We start from the raw sequence: 17,309 nt of genomic DNA, 5'->3' as shown, positions 1-17,309 counted from the left end.
TTCCTCAGCACCACATAAGCAGAAAAAAGCCAGAAGTGTCGCTGTGGCTCAAGTGGTAGGGCACTATCCTTGAGCTGAAGAGCTGAGGGACAGCGCCCAGGCCTAGAGTTCAGCCCTCACGACCAACAAAAATAAAAATTTAAATTTAAAAAAAATTTAAAAATTATCTTTAGTTGTACAAATGTGCAAATTCAAAATATCTGATTTATGGTTTAATTGAATCATTCTCATAGAACACTCAATGATTAGTCTTCTGATATTTAACTCTTCATTGTGTGACTGAAAGAAAAGCTGATGCTGAGATTATTGGGAACCGTATTCTACTTGAAAAAGCTGCTTGAAATGAGGTACCGGTGGCTCACATGTCTTAATGCTAGCAGCTCATGAGGCTGAGATCTAAGAATCATGGTTCAAAGCCAGCCTGAGCTGGAAGGTCTAAGACTCCAATCAGCGGAGCTGTGGCTCATGGTAGAATACCAACTATAAACTGACAAGTCACGAGAAAGTGCAGGACCTGGGGGTGAGGAGGAAAAGGAGAAAAACTGTGATTAATCAGAATATAAGCTGAAAATGAGCTAAGAACACAGCACTTCCTCCTGTTCACAGAGAACACACTCCAAGAACCCCGGAGATGTCTGAGAACACAGGCAGTTCCAACCCTGCACACAGCGCTTTCTCTTTTGAGTCCATACCTATAATAAAATTTAGATTTATAAATGAGGCATACTAAGAGATAATCATTTATAACAGTCATAATAATACGTTATAATGTTTCTCGAAATACTTTCTGTACTCAGCTCTCTTCTTCTTGCCCATGAGTAACTGAACCATGGAAACAAAATTGAAGATTGGGGACCACTGCCCACCCAAGGAGAAAAGAAAGAAGGAAACAGTGAAGGGCAGAACATGAATACAAATAATACACTGGTACAGAGTCATAGCACCAGAAGCTTCTTCAACAACAACAATAATAAAAACTACTATAGTACTTGAGAGGCAGAGGTTGGAAAGATCATGGTTCAAGGCCAGCCCATGCAAAAATTTAGCAAGACTCAATTTTGATCAATAAGCTGGGTGTATGTGAGCCTGTGATCACAGCAACACAGGAAACATAGACAGGTTACAGTCCCAGGCTACCTAGGAGTAAAGGGGGAGGGAATGTCAGACTCTATGAGAAAAATAATCATAGCAAACAATAGCTTGATGTGTATCTCAAGTAGTACAAGTACTCTCACTAGAGTGCAAACATCAGCTTGTACCAAATTAAAAAATAAAAATAAAAAACCACTAGTATCATGCCTATAATCCTAGCTACCCAGGAGGCTGAATCTGAGGACTGCAGTTCAAAGCCAGCCCGAGCAGGAAAGTCTATAAGACTCTTATCTCCAATAAACCACCAAAAAACCGGAAGTGGCACTATGGCTCAAGTGGTAGAGTACTAGCCTTGAACTGAAGAGCTGAGGGACAGCACCCAGGCCGAATTCAAGCCTCATGACCAACAAAACAAAAAACAAAAACAAAAAAAAACCCACTAGTATACATAGCATCAGGAAAGCAAACTTCAATAAAAATAAAATGCAAGCTGGGCACCGGTGGCTCACGCCTGTAATCCTAGCTACTCAGGAGGCTGAGAGCTGAGGATCGCAGTTCAAAGCCAGCCAGGGCAGAAGAGTCCATGAGACTCTGATCTCCAATAAACCACTAGAAAATTGGAAGTGGCACTGTGGCTCAAGACGTAGAGAACTCACCTTGAGCTGAAGAGCGCAGGGACAGCGCCCAGGCCCAGAGTTCAAGACCGGCAACTAACCAAAATAAATAAATTAATAAAATAAAATGCAAATAAATATGTAAATAATGTAAGTAAAGATCTTTAAAGTTCTACTAAGAATTTAAATTCAAATATTTTTGGAAACCTACAGTAAGGACACTGAGGAAAATATAATAAATATAAAATTATTAATTATGAAATAGAAAACCTGAATAGGGAAATGAAGGGCAAAAGAAATTGAAGGTTATCTGAAAATCTAATTTTTTTAAAGCTGCCTGATCTTACAAGGGAATCCTACAAACCTGGAACCAATTATTTCTATGTAACATGAATGGACTCAGAAAGACTGAACCACACCCAGTTCATTGTTCAGGTGGACAAAATCAGGTGAGGATTATATAAAAAAGAAAATTACCATGGAAGGTAATCCCTTAAATATCAACTACCACACTCTGACCATGTAGTCAAGTGCAGAATCTAACCAAATATTTATAAAGAAATAACCCTAGCAATACTTTAATTAGTTTATTCCAGGAGTATAAAGATACCTTAATGTCTGGAAAAATCTTCATGTGTTTTAGCACAAGAATAGATAAAGAAGAAAACATGATTACCTCAAGAAACAAAGGGAAGGCATTTAATAAAGTTCAACATTCAATATTGTGTAAACCAAAAATCCTATTTAGTGGTAGATATGCCCTTGTAAATGCAATTAATTTAAGAGAAATAAATAGCATTTGTGCCAATTTAATATACACACATACTATTGTGTATTATCAAGAGTACGAGTAGTATGAAGTAACAGTTTAAATATGGCAGGGATTGAGAGGCAGGGAATGGAATCACAGATGGGGAATAATATGAAATAAAAAGCAATTTTCCATTAGCCAATAACATGCCATGAATGACCTAGGTCTCATTAACTTAATTCAGTAAATACAGAATAAAGAAAACAGGGCTGGGAATGTAGCTTACTGGTAGAGTGCTTATCTAGCATGCATGAAGCCCTGGGTTCAATTCCTCAGTACCGCATAAACAGAAAAAGCCGGGAGTGACGCTGTGACTCAAATGGTAGAATAAAAAGTAACTCAGGCACAGTGCCCAGGTCCCCCCCCCCAAAAAAAATTATAAAGCCTGAAGATCCCGTGAGCCTTTCCATGTGTATTTTCATGAACATCTTAATTCTCTTACTGTTAGCCTTGACTCAGAAATCGTGCTTGCAGCAGGTCACTAAAAGAAAACAAAACAGTAATAAAAATAACATAACACAATCACTTTGAAACATGCAGTAAAACTGTCTCACTCTAGATGCTCTAATCCATCATGTTTATGTTCCGCTCCTCCAAGATGTGCCCATTACACACTGATTCTAAGACAAGATCATTCCAAAAATGGTTGTGGCGAACTAAGTGTGTTTTGTGTATGGGTAAAAACAAACATAAAACTCACCATATTCTGTCTTATTCAAGCACACAGCTGATGACCTAGGCCACACGTTCACATTATTGTGCAACCCAATTCACGTATCTGATCCTGGACCCTCACACGGACTGCTCATGACACGTTTTCACTCACAAAAGAACATTGTTTCTTCTCCACAGCTCTCAATCTCGTTTTCATTTGCTATTCCCCTTCAGAAGCCCTCATTTTCTATATCCCAGATCACCCATGGCATGATCAAAATGCACAAACTATCCCGCAGCCCAAGCTAAATCCTGCATTCGCTGAACCTGTGTTCAACGTGAGCTGTCGATTGTGAAAGTAACTGAGGCATGAGGCATGGGCTTCTTCAACTGGAAGACACCATCTATTCTTTCTTATGGGGATTCAAGCTACATTGTCCCTTTACTCGGGAGGAAATGCTCCTTATTATTTATATACCACTGCGATCTACAGGTTTATAATGAACCATGTAAATTAAAGGCTTTGTTCCCATAACTAAAATGCAATCCATTGTCATAGCAGAGCCACAGTATTTATCAACAGATACATAGCACAACTCTTTTGGCCCTCATTAACAGTGATAGAACTAGAATTGCTTTTGCTCCCATCAATCTGCTACCTATGGCTCATCCTGGCAACAACCCTGTCTCAGATCATTATTAATATTTCAAAATGCGAGGGATCTGGAGTGACCCAGGTCACGCGGCCATCAGTGTGACAAAACTGTATGCGAACATTACAACTAGCTATTATTTTCTCTTTACGGCTTATGGATATTTAAAAAAAAAACACACTACGTTTGCCCAAGAGCAAATTTCTTCTATGAATCTGTCAGCTGTTTAAAAATAGATTGTTTTGTAAGTAAGAAAACAGGCATGTTGGATTTCATTCTGATCTCCTCTGGCTCCACTGCTGGAAAAGGAGGCCTTTTGGCTGAGACTCAGGACAAGGGCTGGAGCATGAAAGGAGTATGAGGGACAAGATGATCAGCACAGTCCAGTTCATTCACTTCTGAGTCTACTGCAGGGGAAACACATCTGCATGGCTTGGGGAATGAAGTTTTCAGGATAATTACCACACAGGCAGAAGCCCCACCATTAAGCAGCCCCGGGAGCAAAGGAATGGCAGGCTCCGCTAAGCAAGCACACTCAGGGTTTTTCAAGCTGAAGTTATATTTAAAACCAATTGGTACTGCAGTTCATTTCACAAAAACCACTTCATAGCTTCAAGAATCCCCTGTGAAACACTAAGTGCCAGCACTACACATTTACATTTCTTCTTTTTAAGCAGGAGAATAAATAATGAACTAATCGCTGCACATCATGTCTTTCTACAGACCTGCATCAGACCAGACTTGCTCATTCGCTAGGATGCCAAGCTTCATCTGCAGGACAAGAGAGCTCTACTGTACAATGAAAGTACAAAATGGAGGATTCAGCCACCAGAGTGGCCATTCCATGACAAAGACTTAAAATTCTCACTGGAAGCTGAAATGTCCTTATCTGAATGGCACGGTTCAATAGTTTAAAAAAAAAACTGATATATTCATTTACCAGGGTGTGTGGAAAAATTCTCAGGCACAGAGCAGTGTCTGGTCCCTAGGACTCTCTTTCCCCGGACCAGCATCTTCACATCTATTTCTGCAATACTTTACAACATTCCTGAGAGCTGAAGTAAGCAAAAAGACCATCTTGACAAAATTTTAGCTGGAAACACTAAGTCAGGTCAAGGGCACACTGTTGTTTGTGACCTTTCCCACAGTTCACTTCAAAAGCATTAAATGAACACTACATTAAGATAATGCCCCGTGATCAACACTAACCAATCACAATGAAGAATAAACCTCCTGGAGGTGAGTCAAATCCTTGATAAACATTGGATGTTAATTGAAGGTGCTCCTGGTGGCTCATCTCTATCATCCTAGCTACTCAGGAAGTTGAGATCTAAGGATTAAGGTTGGAAGCCAGCCAGGGCAGGAAGTCCAAAATATTTGATCCCCAAAATAACTGGTGAAAAGCAAGGCTGGAGTTGTGACTCCACTTGAAGAGTGACAGCCAAACATACAAAACTGAGCGAGTATGAGGCCTTGAGCTCACACCCCAGGAGCAGCCAAAACAAAACGTGCTCATGGTGGCCTAAGGGATAAGTTCAGAACCACAGTATTTAACAATTCTTTGTGTTAGGAACCATTATTAACTTTATAGAAATGGAAACTGAGACTCAGACAAATGAATTTACCAACATCCAACATCCTTGAATACATCAAAGAACTTGGATTTGAACCCACAGGTTGATTCAAAATCCCTGTTCTATTTACCCACAGTCTGGCTTTCCAAACCACTAATGTTACCCCATCCCATTCCAGAGAGGAGAAATAGCACAGGAAAATCATCAGACCTAAATTTTCATCCACTCATACTTACTAAGACATGTGAATTCTAAGCCTTCACTTTCTTCTTTGGAAAAAGTTACATTAAAATAGCTCTCTCCACTTATTCGCTTGTTACGTAAGTGACACAAATTAGGACAAGTTTTACTCAAGGAAAAGGACTGTAAGATTCTTCTTCTCCAGTCTGTATCTGTAACGATCACACATGAGGACTGTATTACTGCGTTATCTTATGATTGAGTAGGGATGCAACTTGAGATGATCACAGAAGTCTCCTCTTCCGTTAGGGTTAGTTCTCCATGAGAGCATAATTCCCCTATTCAAATTCCTCAACTTCAGAGGACATTTGTCAGAGTGAGGTATACACAGTGAGCCCTGTGTTCCCATGACTCCACAGCACCCAGCACACTCACCTTATGCTGCAGTCTAGGTTGCATCAACTTGGGAGGAATCCATTCCGACTGCAATCCCATCACAGCTACATGCCAGCCAGCAGGCCCAGAGCATCAGCTATTCACATTCTGGGACCCTGGCGTGCTGATTGCCTGAACATATCACCCAGTCAGTGAACCAAACCTTGGAGGTCCCTTAGAGAACCTCTAATCGCACTTGGATTTCATGAAAGCCAGTAAAAGTCTATTCCAGAGCAGTCTAGATAACCATCAGCCCAAATCCACTGCTTCAGCCTAAGCTGTGGACTTGTAAAGCAAAAGAGAGTTAAGTGTGCTTCCTAGTAGACATAAGAAACATTCCAATTACATTGTGAGGATTTAAACATTAGCATACCACTTCTTTTAAAGGCCATTTTTCGTACATATTAAATATTAAAGCCCTTTAAACAACTATTTAATTTTTTTTAAATACAGTAACCCATAAATACAGGAGAAGAATGGGGCCATTGTCCCCTCTCCCCCAGTGACTAAACCACTAAAGAATAGATGGTACACAGAGTTTGCATTTCAATAGAACTAGCTTTATTATTTATTTTTAAACAAAAGAAATGATCTAAAGCAAACGCAGGTGTGTACCAAGGGATGGGCATAGCCTGGTGCTCACACAGGAGCTGCTGTATCATAATGGGGTGTGAAGAGGAGAAGAGTAATCTGGAGATGCAAGTTAACTAAAAGAAGGTGCTGTGCCGGCATATCAGCATAGAGAAAAAAGAAGAAAAAAAAAAAGGAAAGAAACCACTAGAGGCGCTTCCAGAGAACTTTGCTGTAGCGGCCAAGAACCAGCGTCAACTCACTGTCTTCTCATTCTCCCCGTTTTCTATGATTTTCCTCTTCTTCTCATCTGTTTTTTTCTTGAAGATGTTATTTCGGTAAAATTGAAGCTCTTTGATGCTTTCACTAATGTCATCAAGGGCCCTACAAGCAAACACACCACACTCAAACACAGGCAATGAAAATTATTCTGTAAACATAACTTTTTCTTTTTAAATAAATAACTTAGGGACAACGAGTTACTGCAAATCCAACTATCTGGCATCACAAAGAAGTGGGTCTTTCTTGGCAAAGCCATTTTAAGTATTTTGTTTTTTTACAAAATATTTTCATTATTTTATATAGATTAAAATTTCCAAAACTGTTTTCTAAGGTAATGATGGAATTTCCCTCCCTGGTCCCTGGGGGGAAGGGAGTTCAAGGACAAATAAAGAAAAGCTAGATTAAACATGTATTTTCAGGAGTTTTCTGTGAAACATTTAATAAACTAATAATGTGTACAATGAAGCTAGACATCTATACAATATTTCTAAAACTTAATGGACCATCTTTATGGGATACTTATTAACAGTTCATGAAACACTGCCCAATACTAAATAATGTCCCTGTCCCAAATATACTTGAACATCCTTCATGACTCAGTCATTGCAAGAAATATCAACAATCAGCTCAGACAGTAAACAGCCATAAGGAGGTTCTACCCCCTTCGCATGGTGAGTGTGCTGTAATCAGTGGCCACCCCTCTCCAGCTGACAACCCTTCCTCTCCAACATGCTGTTTTATCTACTATAGTATGAGAAATCAAATAACCAACATTGTTAGAATAACGTTCAACTAAATCACTAATCTCTGAACAATGGGCCAGAGGCCTCTGATAGAGAACTGTACAAAGTTTACTGCAAGTTTTATCACAGGTACTTCTGTAACTAAGTCAAAAATCTGCTTTCTTCTCAGGTCCTAGAGATATGGTACAGAGCTAAAGGCTTTCAAAAACACAGCCTCTGCCTAAGTAGACATACACAAATTCACACCCAATGTTAACATCTACAATGGACTTCAAATCCTGAAGTACTTTTATAAACAACTCTGTGGCAAAAGCCTGACATGAGGCTAGGTAGTTATGAGTTATACCATTTGGTAAAAATATCCACATTTCACATCTTATAAAAATATCCATAGTAAGCTGGTGGTGGTAGCTCATGCCTGTAATCCTAGCTACTCAGGAGGCTGAGATCTGAGGATCGTGGTTCAAAACCAGGGCAGGAAAGTCTGTGAGACTCTTTCTCCAATAAACCACTCAGAAAACCAGAAGTGGCACAGTGGCTCAAGTAGTAAGACTGCTAGCCTTGAGCTGAAGAGCTCAGGGACAGCTTTCAGGCCCAGAGTTCAAGCCCCATGACCGACAAATAAAAAGATCCATAGTTCTAGTTCTTCACCGAAATGACTGTGTGTTTCAACATGGAAAACCTCCTGAAACCTCACCAAGAGTGACATTACCTAACATAAACAATAGAGGAAGACTATTGCCTTGCTAAAAGCTAAAACACCCCAACGCTACCAAACCCCATCTGTTTCAGGCAGAGTTGAACTACTCTTTAGGCATGCCCAGTAAAAACCCAGGAGGATGCCAGGCTTCTAAGCTTGAGGACTGGTCTTGCCCTGACTGTATGATGCTATCCTTGGAAGACTACCCTTAGAGAGCCAGGCAACAGAGGCCTGTAATCCTAGCTACCCAGGAGGCTGAGATCTAAAGATTGTGGTACAAAGCAAGCCTGGGCAGGAAAGTCCATGAGACTCTTATCTCCAATAAACTACTCAGAAAAAGCCAGAATTGGTGCTGTAGCTAAGTGGTAGAGTGCTAGCCTTGAGCAAAAACAACTCAGGGACAGCACCCAGGTCCCAAGTTCAAGCCCCAGGACTAGCAAAAAGAACAGAAGACTATCTTTAGAAGCTGAACACTAAATCTCCCACCACATTTTATGTTTCTAAACAGCTCAAAAATAAAATAGGTAATATAAATGAAATGATAAAGAACACTTGATGCATCCAACCTTTAAATTTCTTGTGCAAAAATACTTCATGCCAACGCTGTGAACACACCAAACAAAAAACAACTGAGTGTCCATCTGTAACTACTATACAAGAGAATTCAAAATCTCCTAATTCCAAGTCCTATATCCTCTGCAAGAAGAAAATTAATGTTGCTCACTTCTAGAAAGACAACACGTTGTATCATCATATCTACACATCAAGTTAATACAAAAACAAGGGATACTCTAGATAATCCTAAGAACGGAATCTAGAATCTCCACCAGACTTAACTAAAGAAAGGTATCTTTTCTGCTGGTCAACCTTTATCTTTCTCTGAGAAGGAGATATTATTTCAAACAGCCCAAAACTGGGAATTCTGTTATCAGTCTGGCACGTACTTGGAGACCCCGTCTTACCTGTGAGAAGCAGCCTTCTTTGGTGCAAATTCATATTCTTCCGGATACCAGCGTCTATACGTGGTAGAAATGGAACTCTCAAAGGAAACTGTCTCAGACACACTGAATAATTACCTCCTTCAAGTCATTTATTAACACTGAAAAAGGCATTTGTGACTTTGAAGAGTTGTGACTTTCAAATTGCCTCTTTGCCAGTGATTCTATCTTCCACCCTTCCCTCTCTTGTATGTTCTCTTTGAGCAAGCCCACCAGTGTACAGGATTCCTCAGTCTCCAATGACAGCCCAACCCTCTCCAGAGTTTTTGTCCCAAGTGCCTTACTGGGGATCACCACCTAAAAATTCACCAGATAGTGCCAATTTAATATCTACTCATTCTTGTTTCTTTTTAGTCTTTGAACCATCCTGATCATCTACCTAAGCTGCCTCACTTAGAAACACCAAAAATCTTCCTTTTCTTCACTCCCTCACTCAAACTTTCAATGTTGTACCAACTGACCTGCTCAAAAGTTTCATCTCCACAACCCTCCTGACTACCCAATGGCCACTTCCCTGGCTCATTCTTTTCTCCAAGATGAAGCAAAATCTCCCTCCCACTTTGCCCACTCCATTCACTGGGACCCAAAGGATTTATCCCATCACCATTGCTTCTGAAACCCTCCCAAAGAACTAGATAAAACCAACCCCTCAGCATGACCTGATCTCACCTTCCACCTCTGCACCCTCACGTTTCTGCACCCCAGCACTAATCATCTCCAATTCCTTGTACACACTTGCTTTACCCTCCAACTCCCTGACACCTCTGCTGACTGACTCTAAGCAAAGTTCCTTCCTCATTTATGTATGTAGTTCTTTCCTCATTTACATATCCCCTTCTTTAAATCAAAAGCTACCTGCTACTTCCAAATTTCCCCTCTTGGAGTACACAGAGGCTCTTTCCCTAATCCCTCAAGATTCCATCACATTACACAAGTCAACTTGCTAGACTCAAAGCTTCATAAGAGCTTTTCATCTATGTGCACCTAGCAGATAATCTGGCCAATGTAAGGCACACAATGAGTGCTCATCAAATTACCAAAGGAATATCCCAAGGCTCACCATTCAGGACAAGTGAGAATGGGAGGAGGAAAATACACACCAGCTTAGCACCTCACTTCAGCCTTATTGTTATGTTCTACCAATTCTCGATGAAGACATGCTAAATGAAACAATTTAATGGATCCTACATTGAGCCCTTACCTGCACAGTTCTTTAACAGTGCTCACATCAATTATTCTATAATGAAGATGTTTCATGAACTGGGGCATGTATTTGTCAAGAAACTTCTTATCTGCATGAACTGAATTTCCTAGAAAGACATGAAGCATACTGCATCTATGGATTTCTAGTAGTAAAAATATATACAGCAAGGTATAAAAGCTCTTTTAAATTGCACTCTATTCTAAAAGCATTTCTACATCAGTTTGAATAAATTACAAGTGCAGAATCCCAAGCATTTCAAACTATTGATTCAGTCTATGCCATAATAAACTTACAAATGGTCTCCCGTGGACAAAAGAATAAAGCTATCATTACAGGACAAAAGAATATATCTATCATTACACACACTTTAAAGAAAGCACATATCTGTGGCTTTTCCAGGTCATTCCAAATGTGCAAGCTTTCTCCCAGGGTCACAAAATTCACACTAACACTCATAATTTAACTGACTTGTAGTAAATAAAACTTTATTTACATTCCAATTTTTTGACAAGTCATATCTATATTCATGTTTCCATACAATGGTTTATATTGAAAACACTAAAACTGTAATAAAAACTTTAAAATAAGACATCAGCCATGTTTGCTGGGGAAAACCTTTTTACAATATATCCTCTTTCTTGAGCTTAATGCCAAAATGTTTTGTGTGTATTTAAAGGAAACTTTAGTTATCACATGAATTTACATACACAAATGCAAATATACCCCCACAGAACATCATCAATTGCCCTCTGACAATGTCAACCTTTAAAAAAAAAAAATCCTGGACTGGTCTTTTTATATCACAAGGGGGGAAAAGATAAGAGGTAGAGGGTTTTAGATCAACAGACTAAAGAGACATAATAACCAAGTCAAATGCATGAGCTCTGATTGACTCCTGGCTTTAAAAACACTAAGACATTCAGAAAGAGCATCAAATGTAGACTAGGCATCACAGATGGAATAATTTTTAATCATTTTCAACACAGTAATGACACTGTATTAAAAAGAAAATGATGTCCTTCTTTCAGGAGATACTTGATGAACATCGTTATTTTAAGAATGCGGGTCACAATGTCTGTAATTTCTTTCCGAAAGTCAAAAAAAAAGAAAAAAGTAAAACCAACACAGCACAAAGTTAACAATTACAAAACCCAATTTCTCAGCACATTTGAAATTTTTGTGAAATAAAAATATGGGAGGAAAAAAAATCATCTACTGAGTTCATCTCTGTGCTTCCCAGATCTAAGGTCAAGTTTCAGGACATTTCCCCTTACATTCCTCAAGGAAAACTTGAATCTGAGAGTTGAGAGACAATCCAAATCAGAATTAAGTGGAAGACACGGCTGGTCTTGCAGGAACGGCAGTGTGCTGACCCACCACAATGGCAGACTATCTACAAGATACACATAGGATTGCATTTTACCTGCAAGCGGACAGAGCCCCGGAGGAGTCTGCTGCCGTACAAAGGACAGAAATTCATACTCTGCCTGCTGCAATGTGATTGTACTCTCCTTCACTGCCTTGGTAAGACCAGACTGCAAGAGAGAATCCCCAGCCCCCACCAGAAACACATGAAGTCAGTGTTCAAAGGTATCCAGAAATGAAACTTCACTTCTAACACGAGCAAATATCACCACTCTTTGGTTCTGTTTTTTTAAGAGCTCAAGTTCAAATGGGAACTGCCATCTTTATACCGATTGTTTCTTAAAAGAATCCAAGACAAGTAAGTTATGTTCCTCATTGGCTAACAGCCAATCTCCACACAGTCAAAAAAGAGAATGTTGCTCAAAGTCCGAGGACATAACCTCTGGGAAGACACACACATAATGGGAGCGCATTCCCCTTTCTCTGACAGTTGATGTCTAACCTTATCCAAAAGACTGACTTGAGTAATACTTGACAATCCACAATGCGTTCATTTGCGACAGACTGAATGCAGCAGAGAAAAATAGAGGACTTTCAGGAGAAGATCTCGAGAGGGCCCAGAGATGAAAAGTAAAGAGCAAGCAGTTTCCCAGGCTTGCCAAGCAATCTTCCTCTAACCCTTTCTTTTATTTTGTTTTAATACCATCCAGCAATGGAATAGGATTCAGATGTGGGCGCAACAAGCTTGTTACTGATCCCCAAAGCAGCAATCTTGTTATTTGGTAATGTTACCTTCCCATGATGCTCCTTACACCAATCGGACATGCTGTCCAGCAATTCGTCTGGCTGTTTTATAATCAGGTTGGGACCCTGTGGATAGGACGAGCCATTAGTCGCTAAGGATTGATAGGACTGAGCTTGCTTTCAGAGGTACGCATTTAAGGACTAAATGAATTTACCTACCAGAGAAAACAGGCGTAAGGACACTTTGTGAACTCTACAAGTGGTGCACATGGAGGCAAAAAGGATACAAAAACAAACCAACACAAACACACACATCCCTCTGAAAACCCCTCTAATGGGCAACATGGATACCTACAACCAAAAGTCAGCAAACCACAGCCCCCAGTTTGGGGGATTTTTTATGATGCAAGCTAAAAAATGATTTTATATTTGTAAAAGAATAAAAAAAGAGAGGTATTTGGCATGCAAAGCTTAAAATATTTAATAGTTGAAAGTTTGCCAACCCTGATACAAGTTTATTTTGAAAGGCATCAGAATTGACAAAAGAAAATGCAAATGGCAGAAGAGCATACAAAGAAAATACACACACTACAGCTGGAGAACCAATAGATTATAGTACAGGTACTTTGAATACATTATGCTTTTTAATATTAACGGTATTTTAATGTTTATGTTTTCTTGCTCAAGGAACAGAATCAAGGTTCTCCCCAATAATTCATCTACAATGCGCTGTCTTCTCATCTCTTTTCCTCATCCAGGAAATAAATGAAAAGTCTAAACATGAGCCATTTCTGCCCTCTGGGAACTTATTTTCACAAGACTTTTCCACAGACCTCTCTATTTTGGGACTACAGAGTTTTTCTTATATTGTTGTTTAATGGCTCCAAATATTGCTGACAGTCACACAGAGTTATTCAAGAAGAGAGCCTTCTTACCAATCAGAGGCAACATGAACTTATTAAAATGTTTCATGAGTGGCTGAAATGTAGGTTTATTTAATTTAATGTTGCAGTGAACAGCAGTTTGCAAAAACCTTTACCATGCATGCCCCGTATGTCAACAAGAAAGCACTTTCTGAATGTGTACCAACAGAAATCTTAGAATCTTAATATAGATCTAGAAGAAAACACATCCTGGGCGAAAAGGCAGCCAACCCTCTATAACCACAAGGTCCATAACTAAAGATTCAACCAACATCAGACTGAAGATTTGGGGAGATGAAGGAAGTCATGCATTGCTATTGTGTGTACAGAAACCTCTTTTGTTACTTAGTATAACCACACTTTACACAACATTTACATTTCAGTAGGTAACTGACAATACACATCCTAATTAGAATAAGTAACCTAGTCTAGAGAGGATTTAAAGCATAAATGAAGAATATGCATAGATCACATGTAATATTTTCTCAGTTTATATAAGGGACTTGAGCACCTGCAGATTTTGGCTTCCATGGGGAAGTCCTAGAATAAATGTCCTCTAAGCTTAAAGGGACAACTACATATGAAATCAAGTGAAGGCTCAAGTTATATGACATAAAGATGGACACTGAGGCAGCAACCACAAAACAGATGGGATATTTGTTGGTTATCTTAGTACTGTAGGAGAGGCGATTAGAAAACTTTACTGAACAGCCTTATTTAAGTGACTAGCTTCCCCAGTAACCAGCCAGGTGGCCTTTGGCAAAATACCCAATATCTTCACCTATTAAATGAGCATTATTATTAACACAGTACCTACCTTACAGTTGTTGAAAGGGCTAAGAGAGCTATCACTGGGACATAGCTCCTAGCAAACAGCAGTTTCTGTAAAATTTTGGCACAGCCAATTGAAAACCAGTCTATGAGATGAAATCACTTGGGTCCTACTATCAAGTCTACCATGGTCTAACATATTCCTTTGGACTTAACCTATTAGGACATGTGTTTGCTTATTTTTCAAAGAACGAGATTAGAAAAAAAGTGAACTTTAGATTTCCAGTATCCTCCCCTCTAAATAGTATGGCATCACCTACTTCAGCCAAAATGTTAAGATCAGAGTCAGTAATCAGACAGGCCATCTCAATAATCTGGTCCTTCTCAATGTCCAATCCTGTCATCTGCAATAAAAAATAAATTGTAACATACCAAAAAAATTCTTTCTGATCTCTTCTACCAGTCTATTTCACAGGATGGTCCTCATACTTACTCTAATTATACTATATAGCCAGAATAGAAAAGGGCATTAAATCTAAGTCCTTCAAAATTCAACAAACATACTTACCAAGAACTTGCTATTTGTCAAGCACTGCGTTTCTACACTGGGACAGATGAAGAGTAAAATTCAGACAGCACTCAATTAAGGAAGAGTTAGACCACTAACATCACTTCATCTCTGAAGTTCACAGTGTCCAATTTATTACAACTCTCCATCTTCATTTCCTCCATGAAATGAATTCTCCATGAAATGAGGGGAAGACCGAGGCTCAAGGGAGAAGGGAAGGCCAGGTATGTTAAAACGCTGGCGATCAGGAGGAGAGTTCTGGTCCCCGAACTCACAGAGCGTGACCTTGAACCAGCTGAATCCTCTGTTCGGGCCTCAGCTTTCTCTTCCATGAAACGAGCCATCACGGGACTCCCAACTAACCAGAACCACCTGGAGCGCTCAGATAGGCAGGGGAGGGCGACCCTCCCCACCCCCACCTGTGGCCCTGAGCCTGGAGTGTCGGGAGAGTTAGGAAGTACGCCTACATCTGGGCAGACATATGGACAACTTCTCCCCGGTGACAAGGCACCCCTGCTCCCCGCGCCTGCAGAGCCCCCGCCCCGCACCCGGGCGGTGCTCACCGGGGACACCTAAGACCCCCACATCCCCCCCCCACACTCCGCAGCCGTCCAGCTCCGCGCCCCCCACCCCCACCTGCAGGGCTCCACTTACCTGGGCTGCGCTCACCTGGGACGGCTAAGACCCTGACAACCAGCGCCCAGCGCCCAGCGCCGGCCCCGCGTCTGCAGGGCTCCTGCCCCACACCGGAGACCCGGGCGCCCCCCCCCCCCCGCAGCCGTGCCCCACACCTGCAGGGCCCCCCACGCCACACCTGGGCCGCGCTCACCTGGGCACCCGAGACCCTGACACCCGCCGCTCTCCCCGGGCGGAAGCCACCTCACTCACCTCCAGGTCCACCCAGACCATCCGCTGAGCCATGCTCTCCCCCGCCGCCATGGCTGCGCCACCTTCGCGGACACCTCGCGCCCCGAACTGCCCGCGCCGCCCACCCACACTCCGCAACAGCCTGGCGCCTTGGGAGCCGCCTAGCATCGCCCGGCACGAGCCGCCGCCGCCCCAGCCCAGCCGCCGGCCGCGCGCAGGCGCTACAGTCGCTAAACGTCGCAAAGCCTCGGGGATGGGAGGAGGGAGGTGAAAGAGCAAAGACCACAAGTCCCTGCATCCCGCGCGCCAGATCTGCCTCCGCGGCTTGATTCGGCTGCCGAAGGGGCTGATGGGACTGGTAGTCCTGCTGTGGACCAGCAGCTTTCCCCACCCACCCACCCCCACCCCGCCACGTGTTTTTCGGATGTGGCTGGACGCGCATGTTTTTCACAGCGAAGTTTGTTTGCTTCCAGGAGTTATTTCCTGAGTTTTGATGAATTCTAAATCAACGTGTTGCAATAATTCTAAATCAACGTGTTCTACTTCTAATGGTCGGGGAAAAAATCTGATTTAGTTTTTAAGTATGCCCTTCCTTCTTTGCTTACCTCCCCGCATTTTTTTTAAAATTCACCTTCCTTTTCTTCCATAGACTAAGTGGTTTTTAGGAAATGAGATAATTGGTTTGGGGTTTTGCTTTTTCATTTACTTGGAACCCAAGAGCAATGTGCTATTTTGAGCTACTGGGCCAATCCTACTGTCATTATTTACAAGTCCTTAAATGGGATCTTTATTAAGAGATCACTCCTCACGTGCCAGGAGTTATATAAAAGTTCCCTTTCCATCACTGGCAGAAGCCCATTCCTTCTGGAGGAATGTGAGCAGTATTGCAGTTTAGTTGGTGTCAACTCCATCCTTCGAAGGTCTCAGTCAGCCTTCTGTAACATCTATATTACTAACTCAATTAAAATGCACGAAAACAGCTGTCCTCTCCTTTTGTTTTTAAACTGTTCTTAATCACCCATGACAGAGTTTCAGGGTTTCTATCATTTCCAGGAAGAGGGCCATTAAGACTCTAAGGTGTCAAATTTGGTGAATCCCTTAAACTTTGATAGTTTGTTTGCAAAGGGTGACTGTCAAAAATGTTCAGTCTTCTAAGTAATATATGCTATATTTTTCTGAAACTGCTCAGCCACAGGTTTCAAAACTAGTGGTAGTGGCAATATAGAACTCCTGCCTGAGAAATGTGTTTTCGGAGAAAGAACTTTGTTACCTAATGGGTGCTTTAAAGATAGTAAACTGGATTTCTTCTATTCTTTTGATATACTCAATTCGCCAGGGCCACAAACTGTTTAAAAGATTACTGAAACATATACAAGCATAAAGGCATATTGTGGACAATGTACATAGATAATGTATATTGTAACTGCTTTGCCTATTGAGTCATTGTTTTGTACTGGTCCTGGGGTTTGAAACCAGGGCCTGCTAGATGTCTTTGGGCTTTTTTGCTCAAGGCTAGAGCTCTTCCACTTGAGCCACAGCACCACTTCAGGGTTTTGTTTTA

At 41.1% G+C, this 17,309-nt stretch overlaps 1 protein-coding gene across 1 annotated transcript; it reads right to left on the bottom strand.

Moving 5' to 3' along the window:
• Positions 1–6,551: 6,551 nt before the first annotated feature.
• Rexo2 (RNA exonuclease 2) lies at positions 6,552–15,974 on the bottom strand. Its single transcript, XM_070038510.1, has 7 exons — positions 15,770–15,974; positions 14,634–14,717; positions 12,668–12,745; positions 11,934–12,045; positions 10,508–10,616; positions 9,271–9,324; positions 6,552–6,967 (listed from the first exon to the last, which is right to left on the bottom strand). Exons 1-7 carry the CDS (start codon positions 15,914–15,916, stop codon positions 6,838–6,840), a joined length of 714 nt encoding a protein of 237 aa, XP_069894611.1. The 5' UTR covers positions 15,917–15,974; the 3' UTR covers positions 6,552–6,837.
• Positions 15,975–17,309: the final 1,335 nt, after the last annotated feature.

This window comes from Dipodomys merriami, unplaced genomic scaffold (genome assembly GCF_024711535.1).
Source record: "Dipodomys merriami isolate MVZ:Mamm:240054 unplaced genomic scaffold, mDipMer1.0.p SCAF_29, whole genome shotgun sequence".
Taxonomy (NCBI): Eukaryota; Metazoa; Chordata; class Mammalia; order Rodentia; family Heteromyidae; genus Dipodomys; species Dipodomys merriami.
This window is presented reverse-complemented; position numbering and strand designations above follow the sequence as displayed.